Genomic DNA, 15,867 nt, shown 5'->3' on the forward strand with positions numbered 1-15,867 from the left:
AAAAAAAAAAAAAAAAAAAAAAAAAAAAAATTAACAATTAATAATAATAAGAGGATCGATAGTTTTTCATATTCAGTTTATGCTGCCCAACTCTGGAACTTTAATCTTCCTCATGATCTTAAGAACATTTCTAATGTTAATATTTTCAATAGATCACCTAAAACCCATCCATTTTTGCCTATAAATTCACTTGTCTTTGTTTCTGTTTGTGTCTTTTGTTGTCTTTTTATGTTGTTGTTTATCCATAGACTGTATTCTGTGTGGTATGAGAAGTTTTTCTGGAACTGGTGGATCAGTTGCTCTTGATTGAAACTGAATCTGGAGGACACTTGGCTTGCGCTTTGCAACCGAAGGAAAAGGCGCATTATAAATGCCAGTAACAGTAACAGTATTTAAACCCTGAAAACAAAACTATCAAAACGCTCCGAAGATTGGTATTCTTAGCTCGGGTCTTAGCTCTGCTAAATTTGATGCACTGGAGGGTTTGATGCCTGATTCCCGGGTAGCAGCAGCTCATTTCTTATTAAACAACCGACCTAGTAAATTTAGGTTATTTGGGTTATTTTGCAATACATTCATCGTCAATCATTCCGTACTTAAATTACATGTTAATAAACAGCCAGTGAACCAAAGAACTAAAAAGTACATTTCGATTGTCCTGAAAACACTAGGCCTAATTCAAGTCAATAAAGAACTCCCTGTACTGCCATCCTGTCTCTTTGTTTTGTTTTTGTCATGCCGTCTTTTCAAGTCATAAGCATTACACTGAATTTGTGCCGCCATATACCGTCTCTGTACGTATTTTATTCTGTTCATTGTGATCGTTAATAGCATTTTACTAGGAATAAAATGTTGGTGTACCAAAAAGACAATTCGTAAAAATACATTTCGCTACTATGTACATGTGGAAAACTTGTTTTTTCAAAACATTATGTGAGACTTGAAGTGGATGGTAAGGTTTTTGTATTTTTATCAATTACATTGATAAAGCGACGAACTAAATTTGACTATAACGATTGAACTGATGACACGTCCACACAGAAATTTCCCGCGACACCTAATTTTGTGTTATGACCGCTGGCATAGTACAATCAAAAGTATAGGCCTAATTTAAAATTGCCAAAAAAAAAAAAAAAAAAAAAAAAAAAAAAAAATCAAATAATCTTAGCGGAAAGAGTTTCACCCAAATGTATCAGGTAACGATTGCTTTAACACGGCGGAGATTATCTTTCGGGCCCGTGAGATCAAATCTAAAAATAATATTACTGTACGAAAGGAAATCTTCTGATTGGTTCGAATAAATTACGCGCTATTGGAAGGAGTAAACAATTGACCTGGTAGTAAGTGTACTGCGATGTGAGCTGTAGCGAGTCAATAGACGGGCTGTATCACATGATAGTATTGTGAGCCTATTGCATTCTTATGCGGACGCCATTATTTTGTTCAGTGTTACCGCGATGGCTTCGCTAAATCAAACGCATCCTACTTTGAGTGACAACGAAATGAGTAATGTTATGGAATCTACTAACAGTAAGACGACAACAAAACTGATCATCCAAAATGCTGTGAGAGTATTTACTGACTATATCATGCAAAAAGCAGACCTACAAGTTAAAACTGTTGCTGACTGTTACACAGTTAGCATCGCCGAGTTGGACGAGGTATTGACGAGATTCTATGCAGAAGTGCGGCAAAGGAACGGTGAAATATACATGAAGAAAAGCATGATATCTCTCCGCTATGGCTTGCAAAGGCATTTTGTTACAACTAGGAATGTTGATGTTATAAATGATGCTAGATTTAGGCCTTCTAATCAGATGTTCTGTGCTGTTCTTGCCAGGTTAAAGCAGGATGGTAAAGACATAGTACGCCATAAACAGCCTATCACACTAGAAGATAGGCAGAAGATGTATGATCAGAATATACTGGGTACTGATAATCCAACGTGTCTTCAGAGAAAAGTGTTTTTCGATTTGATTTTCCATCTATGCAAAAAGGGACGTGAGGACCTCCATGTAATGAAGAGATCGGACTTTCAAGTTTCTATAGATAACAATGGTTCCAGGTTTGTCCATCAAACAGCCAGTTATCTTAGAAGAAACCATCTTGATGACAGGGATGCCAGAATGTATGAACTAGTAGGTTAGTTTGCACGTCATCATAGCATTGGTTTAATATTATTATTATTATTATTATTACTATTATTATTATTATTATTATTATTATTATTATTATTATTATTATTATTATTATGTTACTAAAACCTAACCTTAAGGGGAGAAATTAACAATTAAAAAAACGACGTTAAGGGGAAAATAACATGACATTAAGGGGAAATTAACACAAAAGATATTCCCCTTTAATCGACTTAGCGCATATTATTATTATTATTATTATTATTATTATTATTATTATTATTATTATTACTTGGAAGAATATTAGTATTGATAATAATAATAATAATAATTTTAATAATAATAATTTTAATATTATTTATTATAATGGTCATTGTTATTATTATTTACTATTATATGTTATTATTGATAATGTTGTTATTGCCATGGTTATTGCTATTGTTATTGTTGTTTTGTGTTCTTAGATGTATACAAAATTACTAAAACATTTCTTATTTGGAATTTAAAACTCAATTCTATAATTTATTTGCTTTATCTTACTTTGGAGAAGGGATTTTAAATGTTGCACTTAATTTTTATTTTTGTTGAAGTAAATATGTTTATGTATATTTGCCTTTTCTTTTCAGGTGATAGACTATGTCCTGTGAAGTCTTTTATGAAGTACATCTCCAAATTGAGTCCCAGGAACCCAAACATGTGGCAGAGACCAAAACAAGGTGTCGTCGGGGAAAACTACCCTATTTGGTACCTAAATGTTAACATGGGCCACAATGCTTTGGGGTCGATGATGCGTAACATATCCATTGCAGCCAACCTGTCTCAGATTTACACCAACCAGTGCATACGAGCAACCTCAAATTTGGAGCTTGATCGAAAATGGTATGAGTTCCGAGAAATGATGAGTGAAGACCAGCTTGATAAAGGGATGAAAAGGAGAATTAGTTGGAACTTATCATCTTCAGTGGTACCAAGGAAGCAAGCAAACAGACAGCCACCATCCTGTGAAGGAAAAAGAAGTGAAAATGTTATGCAATTAAGGGTAATGCAGATTGGGGTATAATGGTTTAAAAGTGCCACTTTTCAAAGTTTAAACATTAATCATGGATTTTACCAAATAATAATACAAAATAAATAATAATAATAATAATAATAATAATAATAATAATAAGACTGTAATAATTATAATAATTAATAATAATAAAATGCATCGATTACTGTAGTGTTGGCTGGCAGTGAACCCTTCAATTAGTCATAGACCCTATTTTCAAAAAAGAGGGGGTGCTTAATCTATATTTTTTCTACTATAGTGCCAACATTAAACAATGAGGCGCTTAAATAATATAATATATTATATGTTCTTATTTCAGAATGTAGGCCAAGTGTCCTCACAATTGGAAGCATCGATACCAGTGGCAACACCGTCACTAACAGCAACAAGATCGCCCTTCACTACGGCATCACCAATATCAATAGTATCATCTATGTCAACAAGATTGCCAATGGCAACAACTTCACCCAGGGCAGTAACACTGCCATCAGAATTGCCAATAGCATCATCAATGGCAACCACAACCCAAATGGAAGCCACGTCCCTAATGCTGCCAGCATCTCAGATGATGACAACAACATCAATAGCAGTACCAACTTTACTGATGACAACAACATCACCAGATGTCCATATTAAAGAGGAGATGGTGGAAGGAATGTTGAATCCTTTGGAATATATAGGAGATCAAGTATCAGGGATCAAGAATACACAGGTTCCTGATCCTAATAACAAGGAATTTGAAGAACATAGGGTCATCACAGAGTTACAGAATAGTATGATAGAGGAAACTAGACCATTGGAGAAACGATTAATGGATGAACCTAGCCGGTCAAATGCTGTTGGCATTGGTCAGGTAAATTCTGTTGTAATGAACGACGAAAGCTGTCAGTTGTATGTGGATGAGGCATTTGCAGGCGTTGGAGGTGATGCAGTTAGAAACACACACAAAAATCATACAGAAGCTCTTGATACAGAAGAAAGTAAGTGTGTATAGGGATATCAGTCAATTAGACCTACATCACTTATCCAACATCATTGTCTTGATTTTGTGGTCAACATTCAGCAGAATATATACTTTTCATCCCCATTGGCACAATCATCATCATCCACATCATCGTCATCACCACCCCCATCATCATCATCGTCGTCATCTTCATTAGTCATTATCATTATCATTATTGATATTAATTTTCACCATCATAAACATCATAATTTTAAGTATTTTTTGATACAGTCTTTATTTTTATCAACCTTATAATGAACATTCTCCTATCCTTATCTCCCTGTCTTTATCTACCATGATAATCATTATTATCATTTACAGTACATCATCATTCTTAAAATACCAGTAATCAATATCATAATTTTTATCATCATATTATTATAACAAGATTCTTGTTGACTGGAATAATCCATCTTTATTGAAATATTTGAAAATGATAACAGTGTGTACAATAAATAAAACCTGATATATGTATCTTGTATATTCCGCAGATGACTTTTGTCCTTTAAATAACAGCAGTGTTTTGTTAAATGATGACGAAGAAAGCATGGAAGAACGAGAGGATTTGGGAATAAAGGCGCCATTTAAGCGACTAACTGAACGCCATTTTATAGCTGTGAACAAGGGCAGGACTCCACTAGGCCATCCGTCTAAGCCTCAGTGTATTGTCTGCTCAAACCCTGCGGTGAAGCGTCATCGAACAGAATTCATCTGCGAACAATGTATATTGCCGATGTGTCCGATTCCTTGCTTCAAACGTTATCATACAATGGCAGAATACAAAGCAAAATGCTCCTACGAATATCACAACAGCTAATGTTATGTGATAGGTGAACATAAGCTGTAGGAGTTACAAATTGGTTAAGGTGGGGGGGGGGCAATCAACAATACAGTAAGGTTATTGATAATTAGAACCAATGGGGAGGGGTAGAGATGAAAGTGGAAGGGTAGTGACATGAAAGGGTGTGTGTTTGACTGGCAGATGAGATGTTTAGTGTTTAGTGTTTTTGCAAATTAAGGAAGTGTAGTCTATTTGCTCCACAAGGAGCATGTTTAGACAAGTGGTTTAATTTCCCAGCCTCGATATCAGGGTTTCAATACCTCGCTGTGGATTTCGTTGGTGTTCTTGAGCAAGGCACTTTATCTGCATTGCTTCTCTCCACCCAGGCATATAAATGGGTACCTGGTACCTTTCAATATACAGTGTAATATAATTGTTGACATTTCCATACATAAATTAATAATTTATTATGATATTTATGTTGAAGTCTATGTACATTGTACATTTTCTTATTTAAAGAGTTTATATTTATTAATATTATTTATAAATAATGTTTAAACTCAATGATAGTATTAATGATAATACATGAATAATGGGGAATGCATCGGCATCCCCAGCCTGCACCCATGTAAGAATTATGGTTCTGGTTCCGCCTAAATGTTTTGGTGTGTATCATAAAGTACACAAAAATACAAATTAAAATCTGGATGGAAACATGTGGTTACTTTCTAATTATGGATTTACTGATGAATTCTGAAATGGCCATAGAAATTTTTTATTTATGTTTTTCCAACAATCATTAATTGATCAAAATACAGAATTAATTCTGGATCTGAGGCTGATTTAGTTGCTTCTATTTGGTTGAAGAGGAAGGAAGGAGAAATATATTTTATTCATTCTTTCCTCCTTGACATAAAACATTCAAAATCGCTTTTGTTCCAGAGCAATTGGCGAGAGAAAAAACAAACCAAGAAAATTGTCCTACCTATGAACGTTATCGAGAGTACACTAGCGTGCTTCGATGTTTCGTATTATCAGGATGTCAAGGGTGGCACAAAATTTGCCAAACCGATTCCCGGACTAGAGCAGAAGAACTTAGCGTGGTCGATCATCGTTTAAAATCTGTCAGCAGTGATCCAGGAGGCGAATCCTCCAGAAACTATTACAATTTAGGGGTTTCACAGGCTTATTTAATCGATTTTAGAGTCTACTAATATGGGAAAAATACTCTTTTTTATCTCTATGCAGACGGGGGTTGGATAGAAGCTTCCCGAATGGGATGGGGAAGCTTCTCTCCAAACCCTGTTGGCATAGAGATAAAAAAAATGAGAATTTTATTCTTTTTATTGCAAATCAAAGTTAATTAACTTGGAAGATTATTGATTGAGAAGTCATTTATACACCACACTGAGGCCCTGAAAAATAAGTACGCAGTGCTTGAAAGTAGGCCTCCTACGATAAGATGCAACTGGGTTTTTTTTTTTTTTTTTTTTAATTAAATATCGACAATGGTTAAAATTCATAATGAAAATTAATGATTGGTTAAAAGTACTGTATAGTCGACCATATTACTCCTGGAATCATCTGGAGAGGCAACTGTGAGAACCATAACAAATGATATTGAAACCAGAAACTTTATCAACGATCAAATGTGTTCACATTGTTGAATAATTAAAAACATTCGCTATAAAGACCTTTTTAAAAATGTATCTTGCACTGAATTGAAGCCAGATCATATTTCTACCATTGCATCCAGCTAATGTACTTTGATTGGCTGGTAACGTGACATGTGATGATAATGATATGTTAATTCTATGTTCACGATCGACGTCATGGAATGGTTATAGCTAGCTACACACCGACTATCGCATCGAGAATCTGAATGTTACAATGGCGGACAATAATTCGAGGGAGTCACGATTTGCACATATTACTCTAGCTGAATTGAATGTTTTATTAAAGGCCTCCATAAATGAAAGACAGCCTAATCAATATCCGGTGAATAGGGCTAGGCCTAGGCCTCATAATAATGATGCTAGGCCTTCTTCAGCAGATTCTTCTTCTAGTCCGCCAGCGATGATAGGCGTAGCTGTTAACAACTCAACGCTAAACGATACGCAACAACAGCGATTTCCACCAATCAGCTCAACTGAATTAAAGGGGTTGACAGAGGATTCTTCGGAGTCAATAAATACAAAAAGGCAAATAAAATATGCAGTTACTATTCTCTCAGATTATGCACACTCGATTGGTAGCAGTCTTGCAGATGTTGAAAGTCTTTCATCTAAGGAAGCAGACTCATTCCTTGTGAAATTTTATGCAGCATTACGCAGACACGATGGAAGTTCATACACACACAAATCCATGCATGGAATCAAATTTGGTCTGCAGCGACATTTCCAAGAAATCCATGGTTGGGATATAACAAGGGATAAAGATTTCAGAGAGAGCATTAAAGTCTTCAGAGCCATACTTTTAAGACTTAAGCAGGCAGGTCTAGCTGTTGTCCGGTCTAAGACATTCATTTCCGACTCAGACTTCTTAAAAATAAAGACGTCAGGGGCACTGAATATTAATACTCCGTTGGGACTTCAGAACAAAGTCTTTGTGGACATAACAATGTTTTTATGTAGTCGTGGACGACAGAATTTGCGTGATATGAACAAGAATGATTTCATTTTGCAGACAGATGATGCAGGATTTCGGTATATTATCCATAAAGACCAATTACAGAGGATTAACATGGAGGATGCTGGCACCAGTGTGGGTGGCAGATTGTATGAAGAACCTGGAAACAGTCTTTGTCCCTTGCAAGCTTTTTTGAAGTACACCTCAAAATTGCATCCGGTTTGTCTTTCCTTTTGGCAGACTCCAAAGAAGGTAGCACCTGATGATGATGAACCATGGTATGCTGGTGTACCAATTGGGGTTAACACTCTTTCAGGTAAAATGAGGCAAATATCAATCGCAGCCGGGTGCTCACGTCTGTACAGCAACCAATGCCTACGGACAACGGGGATAAAATGGCTTCAAAACAGAAGTAGTGGCTCTTCAGTTTCTGTAAGTTGACTTGTTTTTTTGGTTTTTTTTACATGGAAAGAATAAACTATTTACTATACTATTTGAGTGGCCCTTGACCTTGTTTAGAGTGACTGAACATTTCTAAAAATGCTAAAAATATATTTTGTTTGAAAATTTGTATGAGATATGGTCTATTTGATTGGTTGAAAAGTTGTGAACGGGAGCATTTCAGATTAAAAAGTTTTATAAGATGAGCTATATGATTGGTTGAAAGGTTATGAGATAAACAATTTGATTTGTTTAAAAGTTTCACCGTAATGTATTAAATGTTAACTATTCATTTACTTTAAAAAAGTTGTACAGTACAAGATGATATGATTGGATGGAAAAGATGAATTTTTTATACTTCATAGAATTTTAACCAATCAACAAGACCAATGGAAGCTTCCTCAACTGATGTCCAGGTAAAACAAGAAGTAATGGTCATAAACGAAACAATGAGGCCTACAGGTACTGGATATCTCGGCGAATCCGTATCTAACATCAGCACGGGACCCAATTCTAAAGGAGATGAATATATTGGGCATGCAGTAATTCTGGAAAACCAAGTACAGCCGGAAGGATTTCAAGATAACTCAGACGACGTACTTTTAGAGGATGATGAAGATAATCAATTATATGAATCTGGTGTTGATGAAATGCTTGAAGACAGTGATCAAGGAATTCCCGTCGGAACACCCAATCAACTTTATACAACCAATGAGAATATAACCAAAGGTAATTATTTTATTAATTTATTTAATAATCACCAGCACTATTAACATATATTCAATATAATGATCATTATACTGTAATCATTAATTAGTGTGAATATGCTCATCATAGTAAATGATATAATCCCATCATTTGTTTATTTGATCAACTATACTGGATGACACGCTCAATGCAAAGGCACTGGTTTCATTGTGGTATAAGATAAAAATACAAAAATGATAATTTGAAAAAGAAAAAAAGGAGTTAAATTACAAAATAGTTAATTACAAAATAGAAGAGACACCAATGAATTGAGAGCATTTTTAAAAGTATATTGATTAAAATCCCTAGTTATGTTGCTAATGTGGTTCCAGTTCATAGAGCTTAATAATAAAATGTCTGTTTTCCTTGACGTATCATTATGTTCATAGTCCACTTTTCAGGAATTAATAAATTTGAATCCCTGGTCCATGAATTTAGCCCTGTTTTTGCCATTCTCACACAGGCAGAGGATGAGTGAAGGCAATAATAAAACTCACTGATCCACCAACCCTGAAGTTTTAGTCACGGTGCTTCGGCAAAGCAAAAATTAATTTGCCCTGGTAAAGTTTTTCAATAAAACATTAATTCAATGACTATTGTAAAAGTATTCTCCAATTTGTTGCAGGAACAGCCATTGCGACAGATACACACTGCCCTCCTATGACTGATTGCGGCAATGCATTATCAGATGACGAAGAAACTGCGGAAGAACGAGAGGAACGAGGAATAAAGATGCCATTTAAGCGTCTAACTGAACGCCATTTTGTAGCAGTGAACAAGGGCAGGACCCCATTAGGCCAGCCATCCAAACCCCAGTGTATTGTCTGTTCCAACCCTGCAGTGAAGCGTCATCGAACGGAATTCATCTGCGAACAATGTATATTGCCAATGTGCCCGGCTCCTTGTTTTAAACGTTATCATACAATGGCAGATTACAAGACGACATGTTCGGATGCTTATCATACTAGCTAGTGAACAGTGGAAATTAACAACCATTGTATATGTGGGCATCCAACTTAATTGTTTTATGGAGTAGTATACAAATATTGACTGCTCATGAGGGGTATGGTGAAATCTATTGCCCCGAGGGGATGTGGAGACTGTAGTCTATTTTCCCGAGGGCAGGCCCGAGGGAAGATAGACTACGGTCTCCACATCACTGAGGGGCTATATATTTCAGCATTCCCCGAATCTAGAGCAGTCAATATTTGTTTTATATACGTAATACATAGATTCTACGAGACCTCCTAAAAAGTAATGAAAATAGTACGCACCAAGTAGGCCTAGGCTTACTTCCTAGGCCCAGACGATCAAAGGGCCAATCTCTCTCAGCGTTGTAGAGGTTGCGTCTCCTTTACCATTCGTGTGTGTCATAAATTACATAGCAATGCGGCCTAGAGATTGCACATTGTGCAGCAGGGCAAAAAAGTACTATCCCATAGGGTAATAACTGTAAAACCTCGAATTGAAGCCCAATGGGCTTAATTTCAAGAAAAAGCCCATTTTGAATTGAAGCCCCTCTTTAGTTTGCAAAATTAGCCTCGAAAAGAAGCCCATGGGTTTCTTTTCCATATAGTATAGTACATACACTGTACATAAATTTCAGAAAACAAAATAAATAAACATGCTTGTTTTTACAGTAGTTTAATGCCAGTTAATACACTCTGTGATACAGATTGGTGTTACAGTGGCCTTATTTATTGTTTTATAATACAAATTCCCAAAATTTACAGCATTCCTTTTGAAAAGAAGCCCCCCCTCCCCCATTTACTTTGCAAATGTAACCTCGAAAAGAAGCCCATATCGAAAAGTTTGAACAAAAAAGATGAAGCCCAGGACTTCAATTCGTGGTTTTATTTTAGTGCTTTCTATTGCCTGCTTCTTAACCAATCAGATGCCTAGAATCTATGTATGCGGTTTATAACAAGCAAGCATGGCAAGACCAGCATGTTAACCCTGGTAAGACTAAGAATACAGTAGTTAAGTCAGCTAAACTTAGGTAGGCACTGCCTGTGCACTGATTCCTGGTTCAAATCTTATTGCTGCTCTCATGTTTCAGTTGGAGGGCTGAAATACAAATTAAGATAGTGCAAGATAGTGCACTGTTTTTCAAATGAGACCTTGATATTGGTCTTGTGTGCAATATGGCCCATTTGCCGTATGGCGCATTTGCAATATGGCGCAAATACTCAATCCTATCAAAGAGTTCCTCCCATTTTATCAAGCCAATTAAATTTTTATTACAAATATTGATTACGTTGAGAAGCATGGTGATCCTAGACTTTATAGCCTGAGATGAAGGCATTAAGGCAAATACTGTACTACAGTTCCAGGATTACTGAGAACGTACTGTTTTAACCATGACCTGATAAACAGGCAGTAAACATTTTTTTTTTATACTGTAACGCGAGTATAAACAAACATTTTTGATATAAAAATGTGTGTATTATTTTTGTGGGCATGTCAGATCAATGTTAACATTAAGGAAAAGAACAAGGACTCCGCGATTGCCGGGTATTCTCTTTTGATGACTCAAACATTATTGGCGTTTTTGTTGTTGTGTTTTGTTTAAATAGCGCCACCATGAGGTGTGTTATATAAAATTATTTATGTTGTGTTCATCTTTCATACTAATTGAGTATATTAAATTATTGACTGTATGTGTAGTTCAGTGAAGTTTTTTAATGTCTAGATTGTCATATGTTTTAAGCTTAAATTTTAGGTCATATAATTAATGAATTTTAAAATGTTCATCATCGCCATCATCATTGGTCAATATCGGCCCATTTTATTATTATTATTATTATTATTATTATTATTATTATTAATTATTGTTATTGAATGATTGATATTAATGATTTCACTTATAAACAAGGTAATTTCGCGAACACCAAAACATTTTAAAGCTGATCTCGGAACTCGACAAGACTATTGATCGCTTAAAATGTGCCCTGAACAATCAATACCCACACGAACTCCATCTTGTAGTAGGCCTACAGCTCCTGAAACACAACCAAACATTAGAACAACACGCTCAGGACTCCATGTACATTTTCCTAAACGTTTTGTGACTGTCGTTCGAATTTAATTTTTTTTTCATTACTTTGTAACTAGATGGGGGCTATTGTAGGATCTATTAATATTGGACTTTTATTTTTAATGTTTAAATTTTTAAATATCATCATTCAAGTACAGTACAGTACTGAACTTTTTCACTGTGTATATACTTTACCTTGGTACAGTTACCTAGGCCCAATTTATTAGCCTTGCTAAAATACCAGTGACAACTGATGTGTTTTGGTCATGACATTGGATATATGCGCAGGTTAACTTGACCTACCTTTCCAAACAATTAAAAAAAACCCCTACTTATAGGTCAGTTGGTTTCATAGGATAAGCATCACTTTGTTTTGTCTCTCCGAATTTTGATTTTCAACTTGGCCCTATTTTCATTTGTGTAATAATTGCAATATGTTCAAAATTAGCTGTTGAGTTTGTGTCATCTATACACTAGTCAACATTTAAAGTTTTGATTGCCAAGAAGAAAATAAGAGCAATTTGAGACGGAGGTAAAATGTGATCGAATGAGGTGTTTATTTTAATAGAAAAAACAACTAATCTTAATTGCACCTTATGTTCAGCAGGTACTATGTAATACAGCACCCTCTACGGAGTATCCCATTGTCGGAGGCACGGGGTCAAAATCATAATGGATTAAAATTCCATTTTGTTGCAGTGCTTTTGTCTTCTTATAACTTCTTAGCAGTCATTGTCCGTGCCCGATTTAATGAGTCAACCGTATCCATGCGTATCGTATCGTGAACAAAACGAACTTACGCGCATGCCATGTCTTGCATGCATTACTCACAGTCATAAAACTTACGTACCCAAAACGTTGGTCTGTTGTTGGATACGTCATAAATCATTATCATGTACCATTTAACGTTTGCCAGACAGGCAACAGTTTATGCCTATAGTGTATAATTGAAAAAAAAAAATCAGAAATATACTAGGCCTATATAGCATATTAATAAATCTGAGGTTATCAAAGAAAAAAAAATTGCTTTGATTTATCGTCGGTTTCAAATTGATATATAATTCTAAAGTTGTTTTACTCTTAAATTATCATCATCGTGTTCATGTTTTCATTTATATTATCATCATCATCATCATCGTCGTCATCGTCATCATCATCTTTATCTATATATATATATATATATATACTGTACTCTTATACACATCTAGATGTGTATAAGAGACAGCTGTGATACAGATTGGTGTTACTACACAGAAGCAATTCTAAACATTATATTCTAATTATAAGCTTATCAAATATTTAAATTGAAATCTATAAAAAAAAATGTTTAAATGTTTAAGCTAGATGAACAAAATAATTCTTAAACAATTTCATTTTGATCTTTTTTTTTTTTTGTTACAATTCTGAATTTATACAATTGAAAAAATTGCCTGAAATGTAAAATATGCTTCAACACAAAACGATACTTTGAAAATAAAATATCAGAAAAAGATTTCAAAATTGTCCAGAAATATTTAAATTTGCTTACAAAATTGTTTGATTGAAATTGTTGATGAATTGATATTGAAGAAAGATATTCGAAAATTTCCCACCTTCTAAATGTATAACTTGCAGCAAATTTAAGTCTTAAATAAAGCATTAATCCAAACAGGATCATGACATGGACTGTACACACAATTTGTTCCCGACTGCTAACAGTACGGCAGCATAAATGAGATTTTTCGAGTTCTAATAGATTTTAAATTAAATTAACAGAAACCAAGAATCCAATTAAATGACGGTACCAGAACTACTTAAAAAATATTTTTAATTTACCAAACTTTTAAACATAATAAAATATTTTCAATAAACTTTGTCCGATAATCTAGATACAATACGATTAATTTAACAAGGAACATACAGAAGCAAATTAAAATATCAAATTATTTTCAAAGAGCTACACTATAAATGGGATGGTTCCGCTTGTTTTGGCCAGGTACCGTACTATATACATACTATAACCATCTTTCCTAGTCTCCAATACATAGTACATTGTCTCTACGCTACCCTTATTCCTATTCACATATTTTTCTTGTTCCTCCTGTTGACCTCCGCGGCACACCCATGTCTTTCTAATGCTCTACTCGTATTCTCATAATCCGGTTTTGCCCCACTACATCACTCACTCAACTTACTCCCCCTGCCATCTACTACCTCCCCTTACAATGTATTACTTAGTTTTAATCAGCACTCTTTAGTAAATATTTCCCCCTGTAAGGCCGAGCTCAAGACTTAAATTATATTAGACTGACACACTGCCGACTGCTCCAAGGAGGCAGTTACTATTATACTTCGATAATGTTATTTTAATGATATAGTTTTGATTATTATAATCATTATTAATGTAATAGTACTTTAATATAATATTATTTAATAAAATATAAACATTTGTATTATTACAATTATTGTAATAATAAGTTTTATAATTAATATATCAGCAATAACAATTGTCGTTCAGATACTTGCCTAACCCCCATTCTCCCCCTTTCCGCTTTCCTAGTCCCCGCATACTTTCCTCTCCACTCTGAAGGGCATTGCCCTTATTTACCCTCTTTCCATATTCACAATATATGTCCATGTTCTTCTTCCTCCCCATACATAGGCCTATTGTTAAACTTCCTATCATGCTCTCTAATTCTCTAAAACATAACTTTACATCCTCCTCTTCTACTCCCTTCCCCTACTATTCTGCGGCTTTTATATTCATATATATTATAATTCCATATTTTTTCTTTCTATTTTTGTTACTGAGTTTACGCCGTTAATAATAATATTAATAATAATACCCCCTGTGAGGTTCGAACTCACGACATTCAAATTATGAGATTGACGCGCTGCCGACTGCGCCAAGAAGGCATTTTCTATAATTTGACATATTTATATCAGTAGCATATATATATAATTTATTTATTTAATTCATTAATTCATTCATCATTCATTTATTCATTCATTTTATTTTTATTTATATATTTATTTACCAAAAACAGCAGACACAAATCATCATCATTACTATTATTTCTATAACTAAATGAAAAGTATCAAATCGGTAAATTAAATATATTGTAACTGTTGTAAAAAAAATAAATATAATATGATTGAAACAGAGCACAACGAAAACCCAGGAGTTTACACACTTTCCGGCTGCATGCCAAATGTATTCATCCATATGTTAAATTAACAATACAATTTCGTTTACATCAAAGTAAATTATGAATATTATTTCACATCACGTATACATATGCATTCATATATTTTAGCCTAAGCTGATTAAAGACGCATAACTATAGAACGCAGTTCTTCGCAATGTGGTTATCATTGCTATTAGTAAACCTAAAAAAAAAAAAAAAAACATTTCCGAACTTTTGAAAAATCATGTAAACAAGATGTAAGATACTTTAATGTCTGAAATAATTGTTATGTAGCCCTATCGTAATTTTCATCATTTTAATATCCATACTTTTTTATTTAGTATGTTTTGAGAGGGGAGGATAAACCCAAAGATACTAAAATATGTCAGAATGAAAACGAGAAGTACTCAATTTTTGGAGGCACGGGCCAAATCCATGGTATTAAAAACCAATTCATTGCTGTCAGTACTTTTTAACATCGTATCAGCCATTGAGTCACTGGCTACTACCCATTCATATCGGGAAAAACGTACCGACAACGTAGCTATGACTGTACACATTACTCATCTCCAAGATCATTAAACAAACGTACCTAAAACGTAGCTATGACTGTACACATTACTCATCTCCAAGATCATTAAACAAACGTACATAAAACGTTGACCTGTTGTTGCAATACGTCATAATAAAGCATAATTTTGTACCAACAACTTTGGTCTAATGATATTCAGGCAATGGTAATGCGACATTGTAGACTCCTCCCCCTCTCAGGTAATGGTATAGCGACATGGTAGACTCTCCACCCCCAATGACCTTAATTATAGATTGGTGACCGTGAAACCATAAGAAGTTATTCAACCTGACGTTACCAAAAAAAAAA

General features: G+C 34.5%; 2 protein-coding genes and 1 non-coding gene across 3 annotated transcripts; 2 read left to right on the forward strand and 1 right to left on the reverse strand.

Annotated features, from left to right (window-relative positions):
• Positions 1 to 1,226: 1,226 nt before the first annotated feature.
• LOC117123684 lies at positions 1,227 to 6,299 on the forward strand. The gene is made up of 4 exons (XM_033269697.1): positions 1,227 to 2,142; positions 2,762 to 3,174; positions 3,503 to 4,163; positions 4,678 to 6,299. The coding sequence occupies exons 1-4, from the start codon at positions 1,458 to 1,460 to the stop codon at positions 5,001 to 5,003; spliced, it is 2,085 nt and encodes a 694-aa protein (XP_033125588.1). The 5' UTR covers positions 1,227 to 1,457; the 3' UTR covers positions 5,004 to 6,299.
• A 154-nt stretch (positions 6,300 to 6,453) lies between these two features.
• On the forward strand, positions 6,454 to 10,323 carry LOC117123679. The gene is made up of 3 exons (XM_033269678.1): positions 6,454 to 8,027; positions 8,402 to 8,765; positions 9,409 to 10,323. The coding sequence occupies exons 1-3, from the start codon at positions 6,858 to 6,860 to the stop codon at positions 9,753 to 9,755; spliced, it is 1,881 nt and encodes a 626-aa protein (XP_033125569.1). The 5' UTR covers positions 6,454 to 6,857; the 3' UTR covers positions 9,756 to 10,323.
• Positions 10,324 to 14,642: 4,319 nt separating this feature from the next.
• Positions 14,643 to 14,715, reverse strand: Trnam-cau. The gene has a single exon. It is a non-coding gene; the product is annotated as a tRNA-Met (tRNA).
• Positions 14,716 to 15,867: the final 1,152 nt, after the last annotated feature.

This window comes from Anneissia japonica, unplaced genomic scaffold, assembly GCF_011630105.1.
Source record: "Anneissia japonica isolate Jap-2015-1 unplaced genomic scaffold, ASM1163010v1 scaffold287714_len2871179_cov188, whole genome shotgun sequence".
Taxonomy (NCBI): Eukaryota; Metazoa; Echinodermata; class Crinoidea; order Comatulida; family Comatulidae; genus Anneissia; species Anneissia japonica.

What these genes read in the sequence shown, in the direction of transcription:
- LOC117123679 (XM_033269678.1), top strand. Translation starts at nt 6,858, where the DNA reads ATGGCGGACAATAATTCGAGGGAGTCACGATTTGCACATATTACTCTA. An exon ending in GTAGTGGCTCTTCAGTTTCT is followed by an intron (nt 8,028 to 8,401) that starts GTAAGTTGACTT and finishes TATACTTCATAG; the next exon opens with AATTTTAACCAATCAACAAG. An exon ending in CAATGAGAATATAACCAAAG is followed by an intron (nt 8,766 to 9,408) that starts GTAATTATTTTA and finishes AATTTGTTGCAG; the next exon opens with GAACAGCCATTGCGACAGAT.
- LOC117123684 (XM_033269697.1), top strand. Translation starts at nt 1,458, where the DNA reads ATGGCTTCGCTAAATCAAACGCATCCTACTTTGAGTGACAACGAAATG. An exon ending in CAGAATGTATGAACTAGTAG is followed by an intron (nt 2,143 to 2,761) that starts GTTAGTTTGCAC and finishes TTTTCTTTTCAG; the next exon opens with GTGATAGACTATGTCCTGTG. An exon ending in AGCTCTTGATACAGAAGAAA is followed by an intron (nt 4,164 to 4,677) that starts GTAAGTGTGTAT and finishes TATATTCCGCAG; the next exon opens with ATGACTTTTGTCCTTTAAAT.